The sequence below is a fragment of the Gouania willdenowi genome, chromosome 8 (assembly GCF_900634775.1).
Source record: "Gouania willdenowi chromosome 8, fGouWil2.1, whole genome shotgun sequence".
In the NCBI taxonomy this organism is placed as follows: domain Eukaryota; kingdom Metazoa; phylum Chordata; class Actinopteri; order Blenniiformes; family Gobiesocidae; genus Gouania; species Gouania willdenowi.
Genome location: NC_041051.1, coordinates 10,151,833 through 10,169,239, shown reverse-complemented (window position 1 = coordinate 10,169,239; position 17,407 = coordinate 10,151,833). Strand labels below are relative to the sequence as shown.

The 17,407-nt window shown below is 46.3% G+C and overlaps 1 protein-coding gene across 3 annotated transcripts; it reads left to right on the top strand.

Moving 5' to 3' along the window:
- The first annotated feature begins 289 nt into the window (after window positions 1–289).
- On the top strand, window positions 290–16,736 carry kcnj12b (potassium inwardly rectifying channel subfamily J member 12b). 3 transcript variants are annotated; one of them, XM_028455557.1, is made up of 3 exons: window positions 290–773; window positions 2,965–3,086; window positions 15,311–16,736. In XM_028455557.1, the coding sequence occupies exon 3, from the start codon at window positions 15,335–15,337 to the stop codon at window positions 16,601–16,603; it is 1,269 nt and encodes a 422-aa protein (XP_028311358.1). In that variant the 5' UTR covers window positions 290–773; window positions 2,965–3,086; window positions 15,311–15,334; the 3' UTR covers window positions 16,604–16,736. The 3 variants fall into 3 exon arrangements, with proteins under 3 accessions (XP_028311358.1, XP_028311357.1, XP_028311356.1); XM_028455556.1 differs by having other exon boundaries at window positions 2,965–3,098; XM_028455555.1 differs by lacking the exon at window positions 2,965–3,086.
- The last annotated feature ends 671 nt before the right edge of the window (window positions 16,737–17,407 follow it).

Below are 17,407 nucleotides of genomic sequence, written 5' to 3'. Positions count from 1 at the left end.
CATCACCCACTCAGTGGTCTGTCTGCTACAAAAAGACTATAACACTGAGTGGGAAAATAAGACAATACTGCAGTGTTTACCACATTACATGCACATAACAAATGTTTCACTTACCTTACGAAGTATATTTGTCTACATTTCATTGTTTAACATTAATCAATCAGTAGATGTGCTGCACCCATAGGTGCTTCTTTCCTTCATTACACACTCAGCTATCATCTTGTGCATACAATCTTCAAATGCCAAATATCTACAGTGACACAATTAAAGGGAGGGCATGCAGCACTGGAGCTGAGCACTGAGCACTCGATGTTGGATACAGCGTGAGATCTGCAGCACAACAAGATCAGATGGCAGATATACTAAGAAAGTCCAAGACACATGGGACAGAAGGAGCACCAACTGCCTGTTACTCTGAAATACGATGTGAAGAGTGGATTTCTTTGAACACACAACGCTGCAGGAGTGCTGCTTTGCAACTTTGGAGTGAGATTATTCCTCTTTTACACCAATGAAGACATATTGTCATTTGTAACCACCTGTTTATGTCTGGAATATATACTGGAAAAAAGGAAAACATCTCAATATAGACAGAGAGACATAGATATATGTTTATTTTCCCTGAGAGGACGGAGTGGATCTACACAGAGAAGAAGAGAAGAAGTGAGGGAAGCTTGGAGGGAGATCATGCCACAGTTTGGCTAGAAAACCTGGACATTGGCTGAAACAGAAAGGTGGAAGTTAACCTGTTTGTGTTATCAACTACAAACAAGGTAAGATACATGATTTTATTTTCCTTTTCCACAGGTGAAAGTAATGGATTATAAATACTCACGTTACTGTAATTGAGTTGTTTTTATGGGTACTTGTACATTTTTTTTTTAGTATGTTTCTAAATCAGTCATTTAGTCATCACTTAATTTTGATTTTACACCCAACAGTTACTGAGTAAATTATGAATTTTTGCTTTAAAATGATCAACGGACAGTTAAAAAAAATTAAATAACCAGACAACAATCAAATGCATTACATCATAGCCGACCAACCAGATGAAACGTAATGCACGGCGCCAAAACAGCACTGAATGACGGTTATTTTCTCAGTTTTACAGTTCATAAATGTAACTATAACTAGAGCCTGATAATTTTTTATTTTTTTGATTTATTTTACTAAGATTTTATTGATTTCAGCCAACACAGTGCAGTAAAAAGACGTTTCCCTACTACAAAAACAAAGAAGCAACAAGTCTTGGAATAGGTAAAACAACAACAACAACGACAACTAAATAATAAAATGTTAGAAATAGACAATATTGTAGTTAGTCTTTAAGACACATATAATTACATGTATACATATCTACTGTATATTGATCAATATGTAGAATCATGTATAAAGATACAAGGGTAAACAAAAATGCTAAGTACCAATGACAAATAATAAAAACAGCAGAAGCAAAAGGAGGTACATTGTAAGTCTTCTCCAACCAAAACTCAGATATATAGATCTCTATATTTCATATGATAGACTCTTTGATTTTTTTGAACCCAGATATCATAAGTAGGGGGGTCCGGTTTTAACCACCTTAAAGTAATATACCTGCTGTGAACAGATATTTCCTCACTATCATTAATGTCATTGGGTGTTACACCTAGAAGCACCACTGGGGGGTAATTCTTTTATTTTGAATTTAATTCCTTGGTGTTATTTCATTTAAAAAAGAATTGCATGTATTGACAAACCATTTATTTTATACAGATGCCTTTGAGGAAAATAAATTAAGTTCCAATTGTGCAAGATTTGATCTCTTAATTTTTAAGTTTATACATGAGATGTTTACTGTATGTAAGGGAACCGTGGCAACATTTATTAGCAAAGTGTTGTAATGAAAGTAACTAGTAATTTTTACTCTGAGTACTATTTAATTAGTAAGTAAGTAAGTAAGTAAGTTTTATTTATAAAGCGCTTTTTGCAGATAAAATCACAAAATGCTGTACAGAGTTGTGGTAAAAGTGCAACACAATAGAATAATAAAACAAGAGTGCATAAACATCATAAGAACAGCAACATTAAAGGATAAATAAAAATTAGAATCCAGTTAACTAAAAGCTTTACTGTAAAGTGTAGTCTTCAGCAGTTTTTTAAAAGTGACCACACAGTTGAGCTCCCTGAGAGACTGGTGCAGGTTATTCCAGAGTCTGGGAGCTACAGCCTGGAACGCCAGGTCTCCTCTGGTCTTAAATGTAGTTTTTGGGGTCTTTAGGAGACCCTGACCTGAAGACCGAAGGCATCGCCCTGATGAGTAGGGGAACAACAAGTCAGAGATATATTTAGGGGCCTGACCATGTAACGCTCGGAACGTGAGAGCTAATATTTTATATTCTATGCGAAACTTAACTGGAAGCCAGTGCAGAGTAGCAAGAATGGGGGTAATATGGGATGTTCTAGAAGCACCAGTTAAAAGTCTGGCAGCAGCGTTCTGAACGATCTGGAGTCTGTTTAGGGTCGACTTATTAAAACATGTAAAAACAGAATTACAGTAGTCAATACGAGATGATATAAATGCGTGTATGACCAGTTCCAGATCTGATTGTGATAAAAGATGCCTCACTTTAGAGATAATTGAGCTACTTTTTACTTGTACTTGAGTATTTCATGTATGACTTACTTGTGCTTCTGAGTACAATTTCAATCAAGTACTTGTACTTGAGTAGGATATATTCTTTATACCTCTGGTTTTTTCTTTCTATTGCTGACTTGTTGAGTGTCTGCCACCATTTGCAAAAAAACATAATAAATAAATAAAATGAATACTTTATTTGCATTGTTTCAAACCTGTTTCCAAAAAAATTAAATTTCTCCCTCATGACTCAGGTGTCTGATTGAATGTACACGTATGATTAGAGGTCATTTTGGATATTTTTTTGACTGTCAAACAAAAAGCAGAAAACGTTGATGGTTTTCCAGGGTCTTCTTCAGCTTGGTGTCTGACCTGAGCCCACCCAGAAAAGTCCTGGAACCCAATAAGTTTACCAGGCATTCCATTGGACAAGGTGCAGACGGATGGGACACATTATGGTGACCTGCAGGTGATTCAAAACGTGAGACGACTTCTAGTTTAGGCCTCATCAGAGAAAAACTGTTAGTTTGATGAGTCATGGAAATGTGCAAATGAACAGTTACAAGGAAATCCACACAATGACAAATGACCAGGAAGTGGTTTTGATGATGCAAAGTTTGAAGTAGGTCAAAAAGTACTATTCTAAAATGCAGCCATATGTTTTTTGCTTTTTCACAGTTTTTTTTAAATCGGTAAATATCAACTTTTGTTCATTAAACCTATTTTTCATGTTGGAGGTTTACATATTTTCATTAGAATTGTAGCTATATTATGTATTATGTATATTATATCAAAATTAGTCAAATGAAAAGTGGAAAAATGTGTTCTTTAATAGAACTTGTTCAAATATCAATATTAGTGACACAGTTACAATATGTTTAGCAAATTGATTTCACATTACGTGGACCAGCTATTCACAAACTTCTGTGTGTGGAATTATTTAACAATGAAGATACTCACATAATTAGGTCAAAAAGTTTCTAAAACTGTGAATACAGCAGAATTTATTCATGCAATTTCATTTGATAATCTGACATTATATGCAGTCATCTTTTTGTTTCTGAGCAGCCAATTCAGTTCTTTCGATGCTTTTGTGCACCTGCAAATTAAAACAAAATGCAGTTTTTTATGACCCTTCCTGCAGCTTAAAGATGAAAGAGGTCAAGCTAATCTTCATCTTAGAAACTCGAAAAACCAAACTTTAATTATTCTTTAGATATTTCCCACTACTGTGCACAAGGCGATCCCTTCAATTTATAAGCCCTGTGCTCTCAAACTGTCTCCGCTGTGGTACCAGGGTGCTGGCCCATCTTTTTTAGCCTGTGTTACTTTTCAGTGGAGCCTCACAGGGGAGTCATGCAGCCTCATTGCATATGTTAGCTGTGCCAGCAGAAAACACACACACGCACGCACCTCATGTGAAAGAGCCATCCATACAATTCATCATTGAAATTAGCACGACTGGGGTTATTAACTGCTTTAATCCAGTTGTGACACAGGTCGTGAGTTCAAACCATGTTCTGGGTTGTTTTTCAGTCATATTTTGATTTAAGCCAGTTGTCTTATTATTATATTGTTTGTCAGTCTGTTCCCACTTACAACACCCCATGTTTTGTTATTTTTAGAGGATGAGTGGGATTCGCTCCTCTTTCTTGTCACCATGCAGGTGTGCTGTGTCTCCTACTATACCTCACTACTTAAAGCAGGGGTTCTCAACCTTGGGGTCAGGACTGCTTTTGGTTAAGCGAGACACTGAGAGGGGGTCACCACATGCCTTCAAGAAACAGAATATCAAAAAAAAAAAAAAGAAAAGGAAAATTGAGCCAATTTTTGGTTATTTTTATTGTTTTTCTGCAGCTATACTAAACTTGCCATATTCTAACCTATTTTTTCTTGCCATGTTTTTTCTCCTTTTAATGTGTTTTTGCTTCATTACTTCCATTTCTGCCACTTCTCCATCAAATTTCAATGCCTTTTCTGGAGATATTTTTGACACTTTAACACCCTTTCCACCATTTTCCCACCTAATGTCACACATGTTGATCCATTATTTTCACCATATTTCATGCTTCTTCTTCTTTTTTTTTTTTTTTTACCAATTTAACCGCATTCATGATTTGTCAGGTGCATTATTTGCCAGTTTAATTCAATTATTCATATTTTTTTAGTTTACATTACTCCAACCCCACCTTCTCCCATTTTGGCCACTTTTAAGCCAATATTGACACATTGAACCCTTATGACTACTTTTTTTGTCTGTTTTTGGCCACTCTATTTTGTAACTTTTAACCAATTGCTGTGGTTTTTAAAATAACCTTTTCCACCATTTTTGGTCATTTTTAACCCTGTCTCCACATGACTGTTCTTCAATGTCTATGTCTGTGTTCAACCACCTTTAGGTACAGTGGGGGTCCCCACTCTCTGGGGGTCGCTGGCTGAAAAGGTTGAGAACAACTCACTTAAAGTGTGCTTGAACACAGTGTTTGCTGGTCCATTGTAATGTCATACCTGGGGCTTTCTCGGGTGATTGTGTGGGGGGCGGTGGCTGCCTCTTGGCTTGGGATCTCGGGGGCATCTGGGGAGCTGCTCGGTTGTGGGGGGAGTGGCCGGGGGCTCCTTGGCCCCATCTTCGGGCCCGGGGCAGCGCTTGGGTTAGCAGTAGCGGTTTTTGCACATACATTGGTCTACAATGCACTGGTATGTCTTGAGCTGTGGGATAAAACTGGGCTTAACTTTAGACACACTGATCCCAAATACCAGTTTTAGGTACTACCACTCACTCCTTCCCTCTGTCCACAGCCCCCACCATTACACTTAAGCTTCACACTTGTCACCAGACTGACTGAACTGATTACACAACACAATAAGCACAATATGCACAACTATAACATCACATCTCACTCTCACTATAAAACATTTAAAGCAAACCTAAGTAACTTGCGCTTAGCGCTCCCCCTAAAGGTCACTTTTGGTTTTGTCACTGTTGTAAAAACTCTGCATCCCCCGCCGCCTACCCCACCCCACAGCTACATGCGCACCTTTGCTCTCCCAAGATGGTATCAACCGATCACTGAAAAATCCTAATACAACAGTGACACTAAGGGTGTATTCACACATATAGTCCCATGTGACAATGTGAACAGTATAAGGAAGAGAGACAAGTAAAATAAATGAATAATGTGGGAGTGATACGGAAGGGAGTGTTGAAATGTGTATGATGTGTTTGTTTGTGTGCTGACAAAGTGGCTCTCAAAATGGATGGATGGATATTTGTGTGTGTGCTGCCTGATGGAGCACTGGGTTGTGAGTGTGTGTTGCCGCAATGACAGTGTGTGAGCTGAGCTGTCACAGCATGGAGTTGCTCCATTCCTCGGACAGGTCTTTATTTATTTATATATATAGAAGAGAACTCTTCCTCACCCACCGCGGGCGGTCTCTCTTTCCTTCAAGCTCAGGTCCTCTACCAGAGGCCTGGGAGCTTGAGGGTTCTTCAGTATCTTCGCACTTTTCTGGACCGAGATGTCTGATGTATTTCCTGGGATCTGCTGTAGCCACTCTTCCAGTTTGGGGGCCACTGCCCCGAGTGCCCCGATGACCACGGGCACCACTGATGCCTTCACCCTCCAGACCTTCTCCAGCTCTTCTCTGAGCCCCTGGTATTGTTCTAGTTTCTCATGTTCCTTTTTCCTGATGTTGCAGTCACTCGGTATTGCTATGTCAACCACAACGGCTTTCCTCTGCTCTTTGTCCACCACCACAATGTCCGGTTGGTTCGCCATTACCATTCTGTCCGTCTGTATCTGAAAGTCCCACAGGATCTTAGCTCGGTCATTCTCTACCACCTTTGGAGGTGTTTCCCACTTTCCCACTTTGACCTTGGGGTTTCCAGCCCATACTCTGCACAGATGTTCCTGTACACCATGCCAGCCACTTGGTTATGGCGCTCCATGTAAGCTTTCCCTGCCAGCATCTTAGACCCTGCCGTTATGTGCTGGATTGTTTCAGGGGCCTCTTTGCACAGTCTACACCTGGGGTCTTGTCTGGTGTGGTAGATCTGGGCCTCTATTTCTCTGGTGCTCAAGGCCTGCTCCTGTGCAGCCATGATGAGTGCCTCTGTGCTGTCCTTCAGTCCAGCTCTGTCTAGCCATTGGTATGATTTCCTGATATCCGCCACTTCAGTTATGTTTCAGTGGTACATCCCATGTAGGGGCTTGTCCTCCCATGACGTACTTATGGATCTTGGATATTTCATCCTGGATAGTGGCTCTCACTCTCACTAGACCTCGGCCTCTTTCCTTACGCCTAGTGTACAGTCTCAGGGTGCTGGATTTGGGGTGGAACCCTCCGTGCATGGTTAGGAGCTTCCGTGTCTTAACATCTGTGGTCTGTATCTCATCCTTTGGCCAGCTTATTATTCCTGCAGGGTATCTGATTACTGGCAGGGAGTAGCTGTTGATTGCCCGGGACTTGTTCTTCCCATTGAGCTGGCTTCTTAGAACATGCCTTACTCGTTGGAGGTATTTGGCTGTAGCCACTTTACTCGTCATCTCTTCGAGGTTGCCATTTGCTTGTGGGATTCCGAGGTGCTTGTAACTGTCCTCAATGTCTGCTATTGTTCCTTCTGGGAGTGAGACCCCTTCTGTGTGGACTACCTTCCCTCTCTCAGTCACCATCCGACCACACTTCTCTAGTTCGAATGACATGACAAGACCTTGTACAACATATATATATATATATATATGTTGTACAGGGTCTTCTCTGCCTTTTTTTTGCTGACTCCTCCATGATATAAGTTTGAGAAAAGTCGTAATCATAGCATTAGTTTGTATTGGGCTGCCGTAAAGCAGTACGTCTTGCCATCGGGTCGGAGGCAGGAAAGTTGCAAGTGCTGTTTTTTGGCCAGAGACAGCAGGGAGAGATGAAAGACCCCCCCCCATTCACCCCATAAACACTTGTATTACCCTCGCAGGGACTACGAGAAGAATTTATTAAGGTGAAATAGTTACTTAGTTCTGCTTTAACTCTTCCCCACCCTTTCCATTTCCTACTCTGACTCCCTCTTTCCTTTTTTTTTTTTTTTTTTTTTTTTTTTTTTTTTTTTTTTTTTTTACCTTGTCTGCACATGCTGTCGAAGGTTAACACTACAAGAAGTGCAATCTTTTAACAGCAATGCATATTTTATTATTGCAATTAAATAAATTTATTTATTTCATTGCATAATTGTGACCATCACCAGCCCTCCCTAGGGAAGGGTAAGAAATACTTTATTAAAGGGAGGATGTAAAAAAAGAGAGGGCAGTGTTTACACCAAGGTGAGGGGTTGGAGGGGGGTGGGGAAGTTAACAGGGAAGAGGGATACAAGATAGGATATGGAATGAGTGGGGAATAGTTGTTAGGTTCCAAGTGATGCGATGTGAAATTGTGGTTGTGTATATTGTGCAGTTTGGTGACCAGTGTGCGGTTTAGGAATAATAGTGGTGGCTGTGAACAGAGGAAGAGGTGAGTGGAAATTCCATAAAACAGGTATTTGGGAACAAGGTGTCTAAGGTTGAGCCCAGTATGAGTGTTATCCCACAGCCCAAGGCCAGTGCATACATGACAAATGTATTTCCAAGAACCGCCACTGCAAAACCCACGAGCCGCCCCCGGGCCCGAAGAAGCAGTCAGGCCAGCAGCGAGAGCGGGCAGCCTAAGGGCCCCCGGCGACCACCCCACGGCCAAGCAGCCCCCCGCACGCCCCCAAGGTCCCAAGCCGAGAGGCAGCCATCGCCCCCCCCATACACACCCGAGAAAGCCCCAAGGAGCCAAGGACCCAGCGCACCACGCCACCGATCCCACCCCCAACCCCCAGACCCCCCACCCCACCGACCCCCCCCCCCCCACACACACCCCCGCGCCCAACCCCCCGAGGGGAGGGCCCAGAGAACTCCCTGCCCGAGGCCCCAGCGGAGGAACCGAAGCCCACGCCCAGCAGACGACCAGAGCCGCGCCGAACGGGCAGCCGGCGGGCACCCGCCGGCGAGCCCAGAGCCAGCAGGGGCCCGACCCCAGGCCAGAAGGACCCGGAATGGATGCAGCACCAGGAGCAGCCCGCCCAGGGAGGACGACCACACCCCAAGCCGCATAAGGCACCAGGGGGCCGCTGGGAGTCCCCCCGCCGGCCCCCAGGCACCCCAACCTGGCCCCCCATGGCGCCCCAGATCACCCCCTGCTGATGCCGCCCGCGCCACGAGCTTCAGTTTTTTTTAAAGCCAGGGCCCCCCCCCAAGGGCCAAGCCAGACCGCCCCGCCGGGATGTGGCCCCCTGTTCGGGCCCCGACACCCTGCCTCACGGGGCACTGCCCAAGCAGGGGCCGTACCAGTAGGTACGCAAGGGCGCGGCACGCGCCACCCGCCCCGAAAGACCCCCGCCACGACCGGCCCGGCCAGCAGGCCAAGCACCCCGGGCCCCAGGAGCACCCCCCGGGAACAGGACCCCCCAAGGGCAAGCCCCCGGGCCAAGCCCCCCGGGACGCGCCCCCCACCCCGGCCCAGGACCCGGCCACAGCCCAGCAGAACCGCACAGCCCCAGACGGCACAAGGCCAGCAGCCCAGGGCCCGCCGTCCCCCGGACGGCGCAAGCCACGGGGCAGCGCCCCCCGCCGGCCCGCGAGCAACCGGCGACCCCCACCGCGGGGACGGAGGCACCCCAACGGCACACATCAAGTAAGGGACAGCAGCCCCCAGCCAAAGATGCCCCGGACCCACCCACCAGTCCGCAGATGGCAGGACGTACCCACCAGGCGGCCGAAAGCAACCTCAACCACCGGAACAGCTAGCGCCGCCCCCCCAGTAAACAGCATCATCCCGAGGCGCCAAACAACCCCGCCCCAACCCCGGTGAGGACACCAGCACCCCCCCAGCACACCCACCCCCCAAACCGGCGAGGCAGGCCGCCCCGGGCCCGCACACCGCGGGGCCCGCCCCCAAGGCCACCAGGAGACGAAACAAGCACCAAGCCACACCCAAGGGGGAGAGGCACCCCCGCGCCCCACCAGGCCGACACCGCCCGGAAAGACCCCGCAAGGAGAGACCCCGGCAAAGCCCCTCCGAGACCCACCGCCACGCCCGACCGCACCATCGTGATGTATTTTTACTCTATGCAGTGGCCCAGCCACCAACAGAGGAGCCAGGCCCCCACCGGAGAGGCCCAAATGTGTGTACCAACCCACCACCCTGTTATGGTGCCTCTCCATTCCCCAATGGAGAGGCACTTCCCGATCCCCTGTGTGAATGTGTGTGTTTGGTGAATGTATAAGGTGTGATTAAAAGAAGGGGGATGGAGGGGAGCGGTGCTCCCCATCCAGCCTCTGTGGATTTATGTGTATGTGGTGTAATAGGCCGGAGGGTGTAAGTGATAATACACCCTCCGGGGGGTGGCATGTTGAGATGTGATTAAAATTGGAGGGATTAGTAGGGCAACTAGGGTGGGAGTGCCGCCCCCACGCCACTACATAGTAACACAGGTGGCGGCCCCCTCCACCCCCAGCCCCACCATCCAGCCCCCCAAGGGTTGGGTATGGGTGTGTGGTGCATTTTGTGAGTGAGCCAGACCAGCTGGGAGTGTGGTGAAGTGAACATGTAGGAGGCCTGTCCGGTGTGAGCCGGGCCCGTCCGCATGGCGGGCCACGCGAGAGGGTAGATGGCGCAGACGGGCAAGTGGCACTGTGGGCCCCGGAGCAGCACAGCCAGAGACCCCCCCCCACGGCACCCCCCAGACCGCGCCGGCCCCGCGGAGCACGGCGACAACCCCCACCCCCGGGCACAGCCAGGCACCAACCCCATCCCCCGACGCCCCAGGGGGCGACCCCCGCCGCACGCCGGCCCGGAGCAACGCCACCCCGCCGCCAAGGGGAGCGGCCGAGCAGGGGGGAGGCCCGCGCCCGCACCAGGGCCAGCACAGGCCCACCCGGCGCCACGATACAACACTCTCCACCGGGAGGCGGCCCCGGCCCCCCCGACTAGAGAGGACGCCATCCACCGCCAAGCAGTGCCATCCCGCCAGCCACGGACCGGCAAGCCGGAGTACCGAAGCACCCCCAGCCCGGACCCCCCCCCCCCCCCCCAACGGCGCCAATGGAGCCCCCCCCCCCCCCCCCACGGAGGCGATCCCCGACGACCCACGCACCGGCACGAGACACCCCCCCGACGCCAGCCCACCCCGGACGACAGCGGGCCCGAGGCCACCAGCCCCGCCCCGCCCAAGGCTGCGCAGCGCCGCCACGAGCCGCGGCCGGTCCCCGGGCAGATGGCAGGAGAGCACTCCCCCGGAAACGTAGACCAAGGATCCGCCCCCGGGGCACCCCCGCCCCGGAATCGCGCCCACGGCGCCCGGTGCACCCAGCCAGCAGACCAGCCAATCCCGACAAGGATCCACCAGGCCAAGAACCACGCGCCGCGCCCCCGCACACCCACCCAATACGACCCCCGGGGAGACCCCATAGCACCCCCCACCCCACCCCTCTAGCCGTAACGGCCACACCCCGGCCATTGCGGTCAAACAAAAAGCCCCGGAGGGGGCCCCGCCTGGCTCGCCGCGCAAGCGACATCCCTGGCAAAGGCGCGCCCCAGGGAGCCAAGCCTAGGACCCGCAAGGGCCGACGGAGCAACCCACAGCCACACCCCGCCACCCAGCGACCCAGGAGGCAATCGCCGACCCCGGGCAGCAGCCACCCCCAAAGCCACCCCCACCCCGGATCCCCCCGGACCGGAGCCAAGGACCCCACCACCCCAGGCCCCCCAACGAGACCACCCCCCAGCCAACCCACCCGGCACGGCACCGCCCGTCCCCCAGGCGGGAGCCACAGCCCCCCCACCAGCGCCCCAGGCCAACGGGAGCCCCCCAAACCCAACCCAACAGGATGGCGGGCGCAAGAGCAAAGGAGGAGGGGGGGGGAGGACGAGACAGGGGGACAGGGAGCAAGGGGAAGGAGCGGCAGGGGAGCACGCAGGGCCCCAGCCCCAGAGACCAACCAGATGTGCACGCGAGGGGCAACAGCGCCAAATCAAACAGCCCCGGGACCTCGTGAACACCCAGAAGGAATGCACACCCGTGTCGAGGCAACAAGAGACCCCGGCAACCCACCCCAGCCACCCCGGCCAAGACCACCCCAGAGGCCCAAGGTGGCCCAAGCTTACAGTTGGGCTAGTGCGTTAGTAAAGAGTGGTGCTGGCAGTCGCTTGCAGGCTAGATCATCAGGGTTTTAAAAATTTAGATTTAATGCAATTAAAAAAGGAGTCCAACGCTCCTCAAAGCACGTTATTTTTTTTTGTTTTCTGAGAGCAGACATCTTTTCCATGGAAATAAATTCTGTGAGGAGATTTTGCCATTGGTTTATGTTTAAGGATTTTTTGTCTTTCCAATTTAGTAATATTGTTTTTTTTGCTATGGCTAGTGCCGCAAGGATTGATTGTGATTGGTTTGCTGGAAGTTGAAGCATTGTCAGGTCTCCAATCAAACAAAGATTTGGAGATAAAGGAATCCTGCAGTCCAAAATGGAGGACAGTTTTTCAGTGATTAGAATCCAAAAGTGTTGAACTGGGGAGCAAAGCCATAAGGCATGTAGATAGGAATCCGCTGTATTCTGGGTGCACTGAGAGCAGATGTCTGTTGCTAAGAAGCCCATTTTATGCATTTTCTGTTGGGTAGTGTGGGATCTGTGGAGGACCTTGTATTGAATTAGCTGAAGGTTTGTGTTTTTTGTCATCTTAAAAGTATTACAACAAATTTCTGTCCAGAAATCAGTGCTCGGGGTGATTGAGAGTTCGGCCTCCCACTTCGCGATTGGTAAGTAATTACAGTTAGTGTTCGAGAGCGCTCTGTATATTTTTGAGAGTTTTTTTGATTTTGTTGAGATTTTTTTCATATATATAGCCAGTTCTGGAGGTTGTAAAGTAGTTAAGTCTAGTGGAGTATTTTTCTTTATTGTCTCTGTTACTTGTAAGTACTGTAGAAAGTTACTTTTATTTATATCGAATGCTTGGGTTAGATTGTTATATGGCCTGATCTTGTCATTTTCAAAAAGGTCTTGGAGATGAGTGATTCCACTCTCTTCCCATGTTTTCAGATAGAGTGGTGTTTTTTTATTTTTAAAGTCAGGGTTGTGCCAGATTGGAGACAGTATACTAATTTTTAATTGGACATTTGTGATGTCCAGGGCTTTCCACCATGCAGTCAGTGTGGAGGCAATTAGTGGGTTTTTAAAGCAGTTGTGATGTTTGAGGGTCGCAGTGATAAAAGGGAGATCAGAGAGTTTAATGTGTTTGCAGTCTAACTGTTCTATTTCTAGCCAGGTGTTGTAGTATTCTTTTGGTTTTAGCCACTCTGTTAAATATAATATTTGGTTTGCTAAGTAATAATGCATGAAATTAGGGGCTTCTAAACCACCCTCGTCTTTGTTTTTTTGAAGGGTTGAAAGGCTTATTTTAGGTTTTTTATTTCTAGTATAGAATTTTGTAGTTGCAGAATCTAATCTTTGAAACCATTGTTTTGGTGGTTTCAGTGGTATCATTGAGAACAGGTAGTTTATTTTAGGTAAGATTTTCATTTTAACTGAAGCTATCCTGCCAAGTAGTGAGATGGGGAGATTGTTCCATCTCCGCAGATCTTCTGTGACTTTGTCCAACATCGGATCATGATTTAGTTTAATTAATTCATTTAAGTTTGGTGATATATTTAAGCCTAGATATTTAATTGTATTTGTGGTGGAGGGGTGTTGTGGATTTTGGTTTGCAGGATTCCATGAGTTTTTTGTCAAAGGGAGGATTGATGATTTTGTCCAGTTAATGGAATAGTCTGATAATTTAGAGAAGCTGTTTATTAGATTAAATACTTCCTCTAAAGAGGATTGCGGTTCTTCCAAATAGAGTAAGATGTCATCCGCGTAAAGATTAATTTTGTGTTCTGAGATGGATGAGTGGATTCCTTTAATAACAGAGTTCTGACGTACAGCTGCTGCGAGAGGTTCAACGAATATTGCAAAAAGCAAAGGTGAGAGTGGGCAGCCTTGTCTGGTTCCCCTCTGCAGTGTGAAGCTTTGGGATGTTATTTGGTTTGTGGTTACTGAGGCCTTAGGTTTATTGTACAGGGTGGAGATCCATTGTATGAATGATTCTCCGAAGCCAAATTTGCCAAGGACAGTTAGGAGGAATGACCAGTTTACTCTATCAAATGCTTTTTCTGCATCGAGTGATAAGATTATTTTTTTCTTTTTAGAGTTCTGTGCCATGTTGATCACATTAAACAGTCTTCTCACATTGTCTGTGGAGTGTCTATTTTTAATAAATCCTGTCTGGTCTTGGTGTATAATTGACTGTACTACTTTCTCTAACCTGGATGTGAGTGCTTTGGAAATAATTTTTAAGTCTGTGTTAATAAGTGAGTGACTCCCTCTTTCCTGTTTTGTTCCCCCCCACCTAGATGTAACACCGCCCTCTCTTTTTATAGCCTGCCTATAATAAAGTGTTTCTTACGTATACTTATTTTTTTCAGCATTGTTGTAAACCTTATTTTTTTTTTATATAGTTGTAATTTTGCATCTCTTAGTCATTTCTTTATTCTCGGTTTGTTGGTTTTTGCTTTTTAGTCAAATAGATTTGTAGTTGAGAGTTACTCCTCCCTATCTGCTGTCACGGGTAGCAGACAGGACCCAATTGCAGGACTCAGAGGCAGGGTTACTTGGTAAAGTCTTTATTCTTTACAGAGCAGACACTAGACTGATGTGAGGTGCAGGACGATCTTCAACCTGGGCTCGTGGCCCACCTGGACTCCAGACCGACAATTAGGACAGACCAGACATGAAAGACTAACAGACCAACAAGAGTAAGACACACAGACAGGATATATATAGGTGACATGATGATTAGGAGACTGGCTACAGGTGTGGTGCTGACAGGACCGCCCAGAACATGTGACCCTCCCACCAGTAGAAGGTGATCCTCAGCCTATAGTCCCTGACATCTACCTCCTTCGTCTCTGCAATTGAGTCCCAACCTCCCCCTCATCCCCACCTTACATAACAGAATTATACAGTATTGAAATCATCATACATGTAACACAAAAAATGTAAACAAAATTCCAATTTGGCTTAAATGTTGTGTGTGACTTAGATAAACACTGTGCAGCTTGACAAGGAAATCTGAGAGGAAACAAACTGAAGACGGACTTAAATAATACTGAAATCTTGCATAAACCAACTACTCTTACAACCACCATTTTTTTATTTTATTTATTCAGTTCATTTCCGACATGGTTGCATTCACAGAAATTCATTTGACATTCAGAGCAAAATCACATCATTGTTTTTTTTTTTTTCTTTTTTTTCTTTTTTTTCCATTAATGTGCTAATCATTGACTTAAATAGCGAAACTCATACTGAGTCATACTTAGAATCCCGAGGAGAGAAAAATGAGAAGAGAAGACTAGATTTAATCATGCACTGGGGAATTTAATTGTAAAAATGCATCTCCACTGGTTTTGACTAATGATCCTGATGCACAAAGGTGATAACAGTGTGAACCTCTGACACGGTAATGTTAATTATTTACATAAGATTAGGTGAAAACATTTTTCTCCCAGTGTCATGTCGATGCAATTTGCAATTACCGGTACATATAATGTAGTCTATTAATACTCCACCTGTCTCCTGTTTTCAGGGACTTGAAGTGCCCTGCGGAGTTATGAGTGTGGGAAGAGCCCATAAACACCACAGCTTCCTGTCCTGTGAAGAGGGAGGCCTGAGGTTGAACACCATGCCTGCTGTGGGCAGCTTTGGCAACGGAAAGATCCACACGAGACGCAAAGGCCAGAGCCGGTTTGTCAGCAAGGGGGGCCAATGCAACATCCACTTCTCCAACATGGACGAAAAGTCCCAGCGGTACCTTTCGGACCTTTTTACCACGTGTGTGGACATCCGCTGGCGATACATGTTCCTGCTGTTCAGCCTGGCTTTCGTGGTCTCCTGGTTGACGTTTGGCCTGGCGTTTTGGGTCATTGGCCTCATGCACGGTGATATGGAGCATCAGGCAGAAGACGAGAGTTTTATTCCGTGTGTTTCACAGGTCAACACTTTTGTGGCAGCTTTCCTGTTTTCTGTGGAGACCCAGACAACTATTGGCTACGGAGCTCGCTGTGTGACGGAGGAATGTCCCGCAGCTGTCTTCATGGTAGTTTTTCAGTCCATCCTCGGCTGCATCATCGATGCCTTTATGATCGGCGCTATCATGGCCAAGATGGCAAGGCCAAAAAAGCGCGCGCAGACAATCATTTTCAGTCACAACGCAGTCATCGCACTGCGTGATGGGAAGCTTTGCCTCATGTTTAGGGTTGCTAATCTACGAAAGAGCCACATCGTAGAAGCTCATGTGCGAGCTCAGCTGGTAAAGCCTCGATACACGGAGGAAGGCGAGTACATCCCCATGGATCAGATGGATATGAACGTGGGCTACGACAAAGGCACGGATCGCCTGTTTCTGGTTACTCCTATCACGGTCACACATGAGATCGATGAAGAAAGTCCTCTGTTCGGCATCAGCAAGCAAGACCTGGAGACATCCGACTTTGAAATCGTAATCATACTCGAAGGATTGGTGGAGGCGACCGCAATGACAACACAGGCGCGCAGCTCTTACCTGTCGTCTGAGATCCTTTGGGGACATCGCTTTGAACCCATTATCTTTGAGGAGAAAAGTCAGTACAAAATAGATTTCAACTACTTCCACAAGACATTTGAAGTAGCATCCACTCCCAGGTGCAGCGCCAAGGACATGGGGGAGAGAAAATTTCCATCATCTAGAGCCAACTCCTTTTGCTATGAGAATGAGATGGCCTTCATCAGCAGGGAGGAGGAGGAAGAAGACGACGAAGAAGATAAAGAGGGGAGATGTTCGACAGACCTGACACCTCTCAGACAGGATAAGACCTCCTCACGTAGAGAATCTCACATCTAAGAAGTATAGGGCACCGATTGTAAAGTTGTGCATGTTAAAATAAACAGCAACTTTTTGCAACATTTAGCAACAAACCAAGTTTAACGAATGCATGTGATTTTTTTTACGTTACTTTTGACCAGATTTACAGCAATGTTTGTGAAATTTCTGATTTATTTGTAAATGTTCTCATAAAAATACAATGTCTATGTTACATCTAAATCTAAAATCTAAATCTAAATATTAAACATTAAAAATAAATCAAAATGTTAAATATAAATCAAAATGTTAAATATAAATCAAAATGTTAAATATAAATCAAAATGTTAAATATAAATCAAAATGTTAAATCCAAATGTAAAATCCAAATCTAAATGTTACATTTAAATTGAAATGTTAAATATAAATCAAAATGTTAAATATAAATCAAAATGTTAAATATAAATTTTAAATATTAAAGGGGACATATCATGCTAAATCCACTTTTTTAGCCCTTAAATGCATTTTGTTGTATATTTAGAGTGCTTAGAAGTACAGAAAAAATCAAATTAGTCTCTTCAGGTGCTCCGTAGATATCTTTATATTCTGTTTTGCTCATATTTTTCAATCTGTTTCGATTTCTCTATTCTCTATTACGTTTTTTGAACTAATACATCACAGTATTTGCAGCGGAACTGCCAAATTAGTACATCAACTCCAGGTCCAACACTTCGAACAACCCTAACCCTAACCCAGCAACCTCCGCCAGTATAAAGAAGGATTTGCCGAAAGACTTTGTCTGATTGAGGGTTCAATTCCTTCTATCTTTGGAGACGACGAACAGAG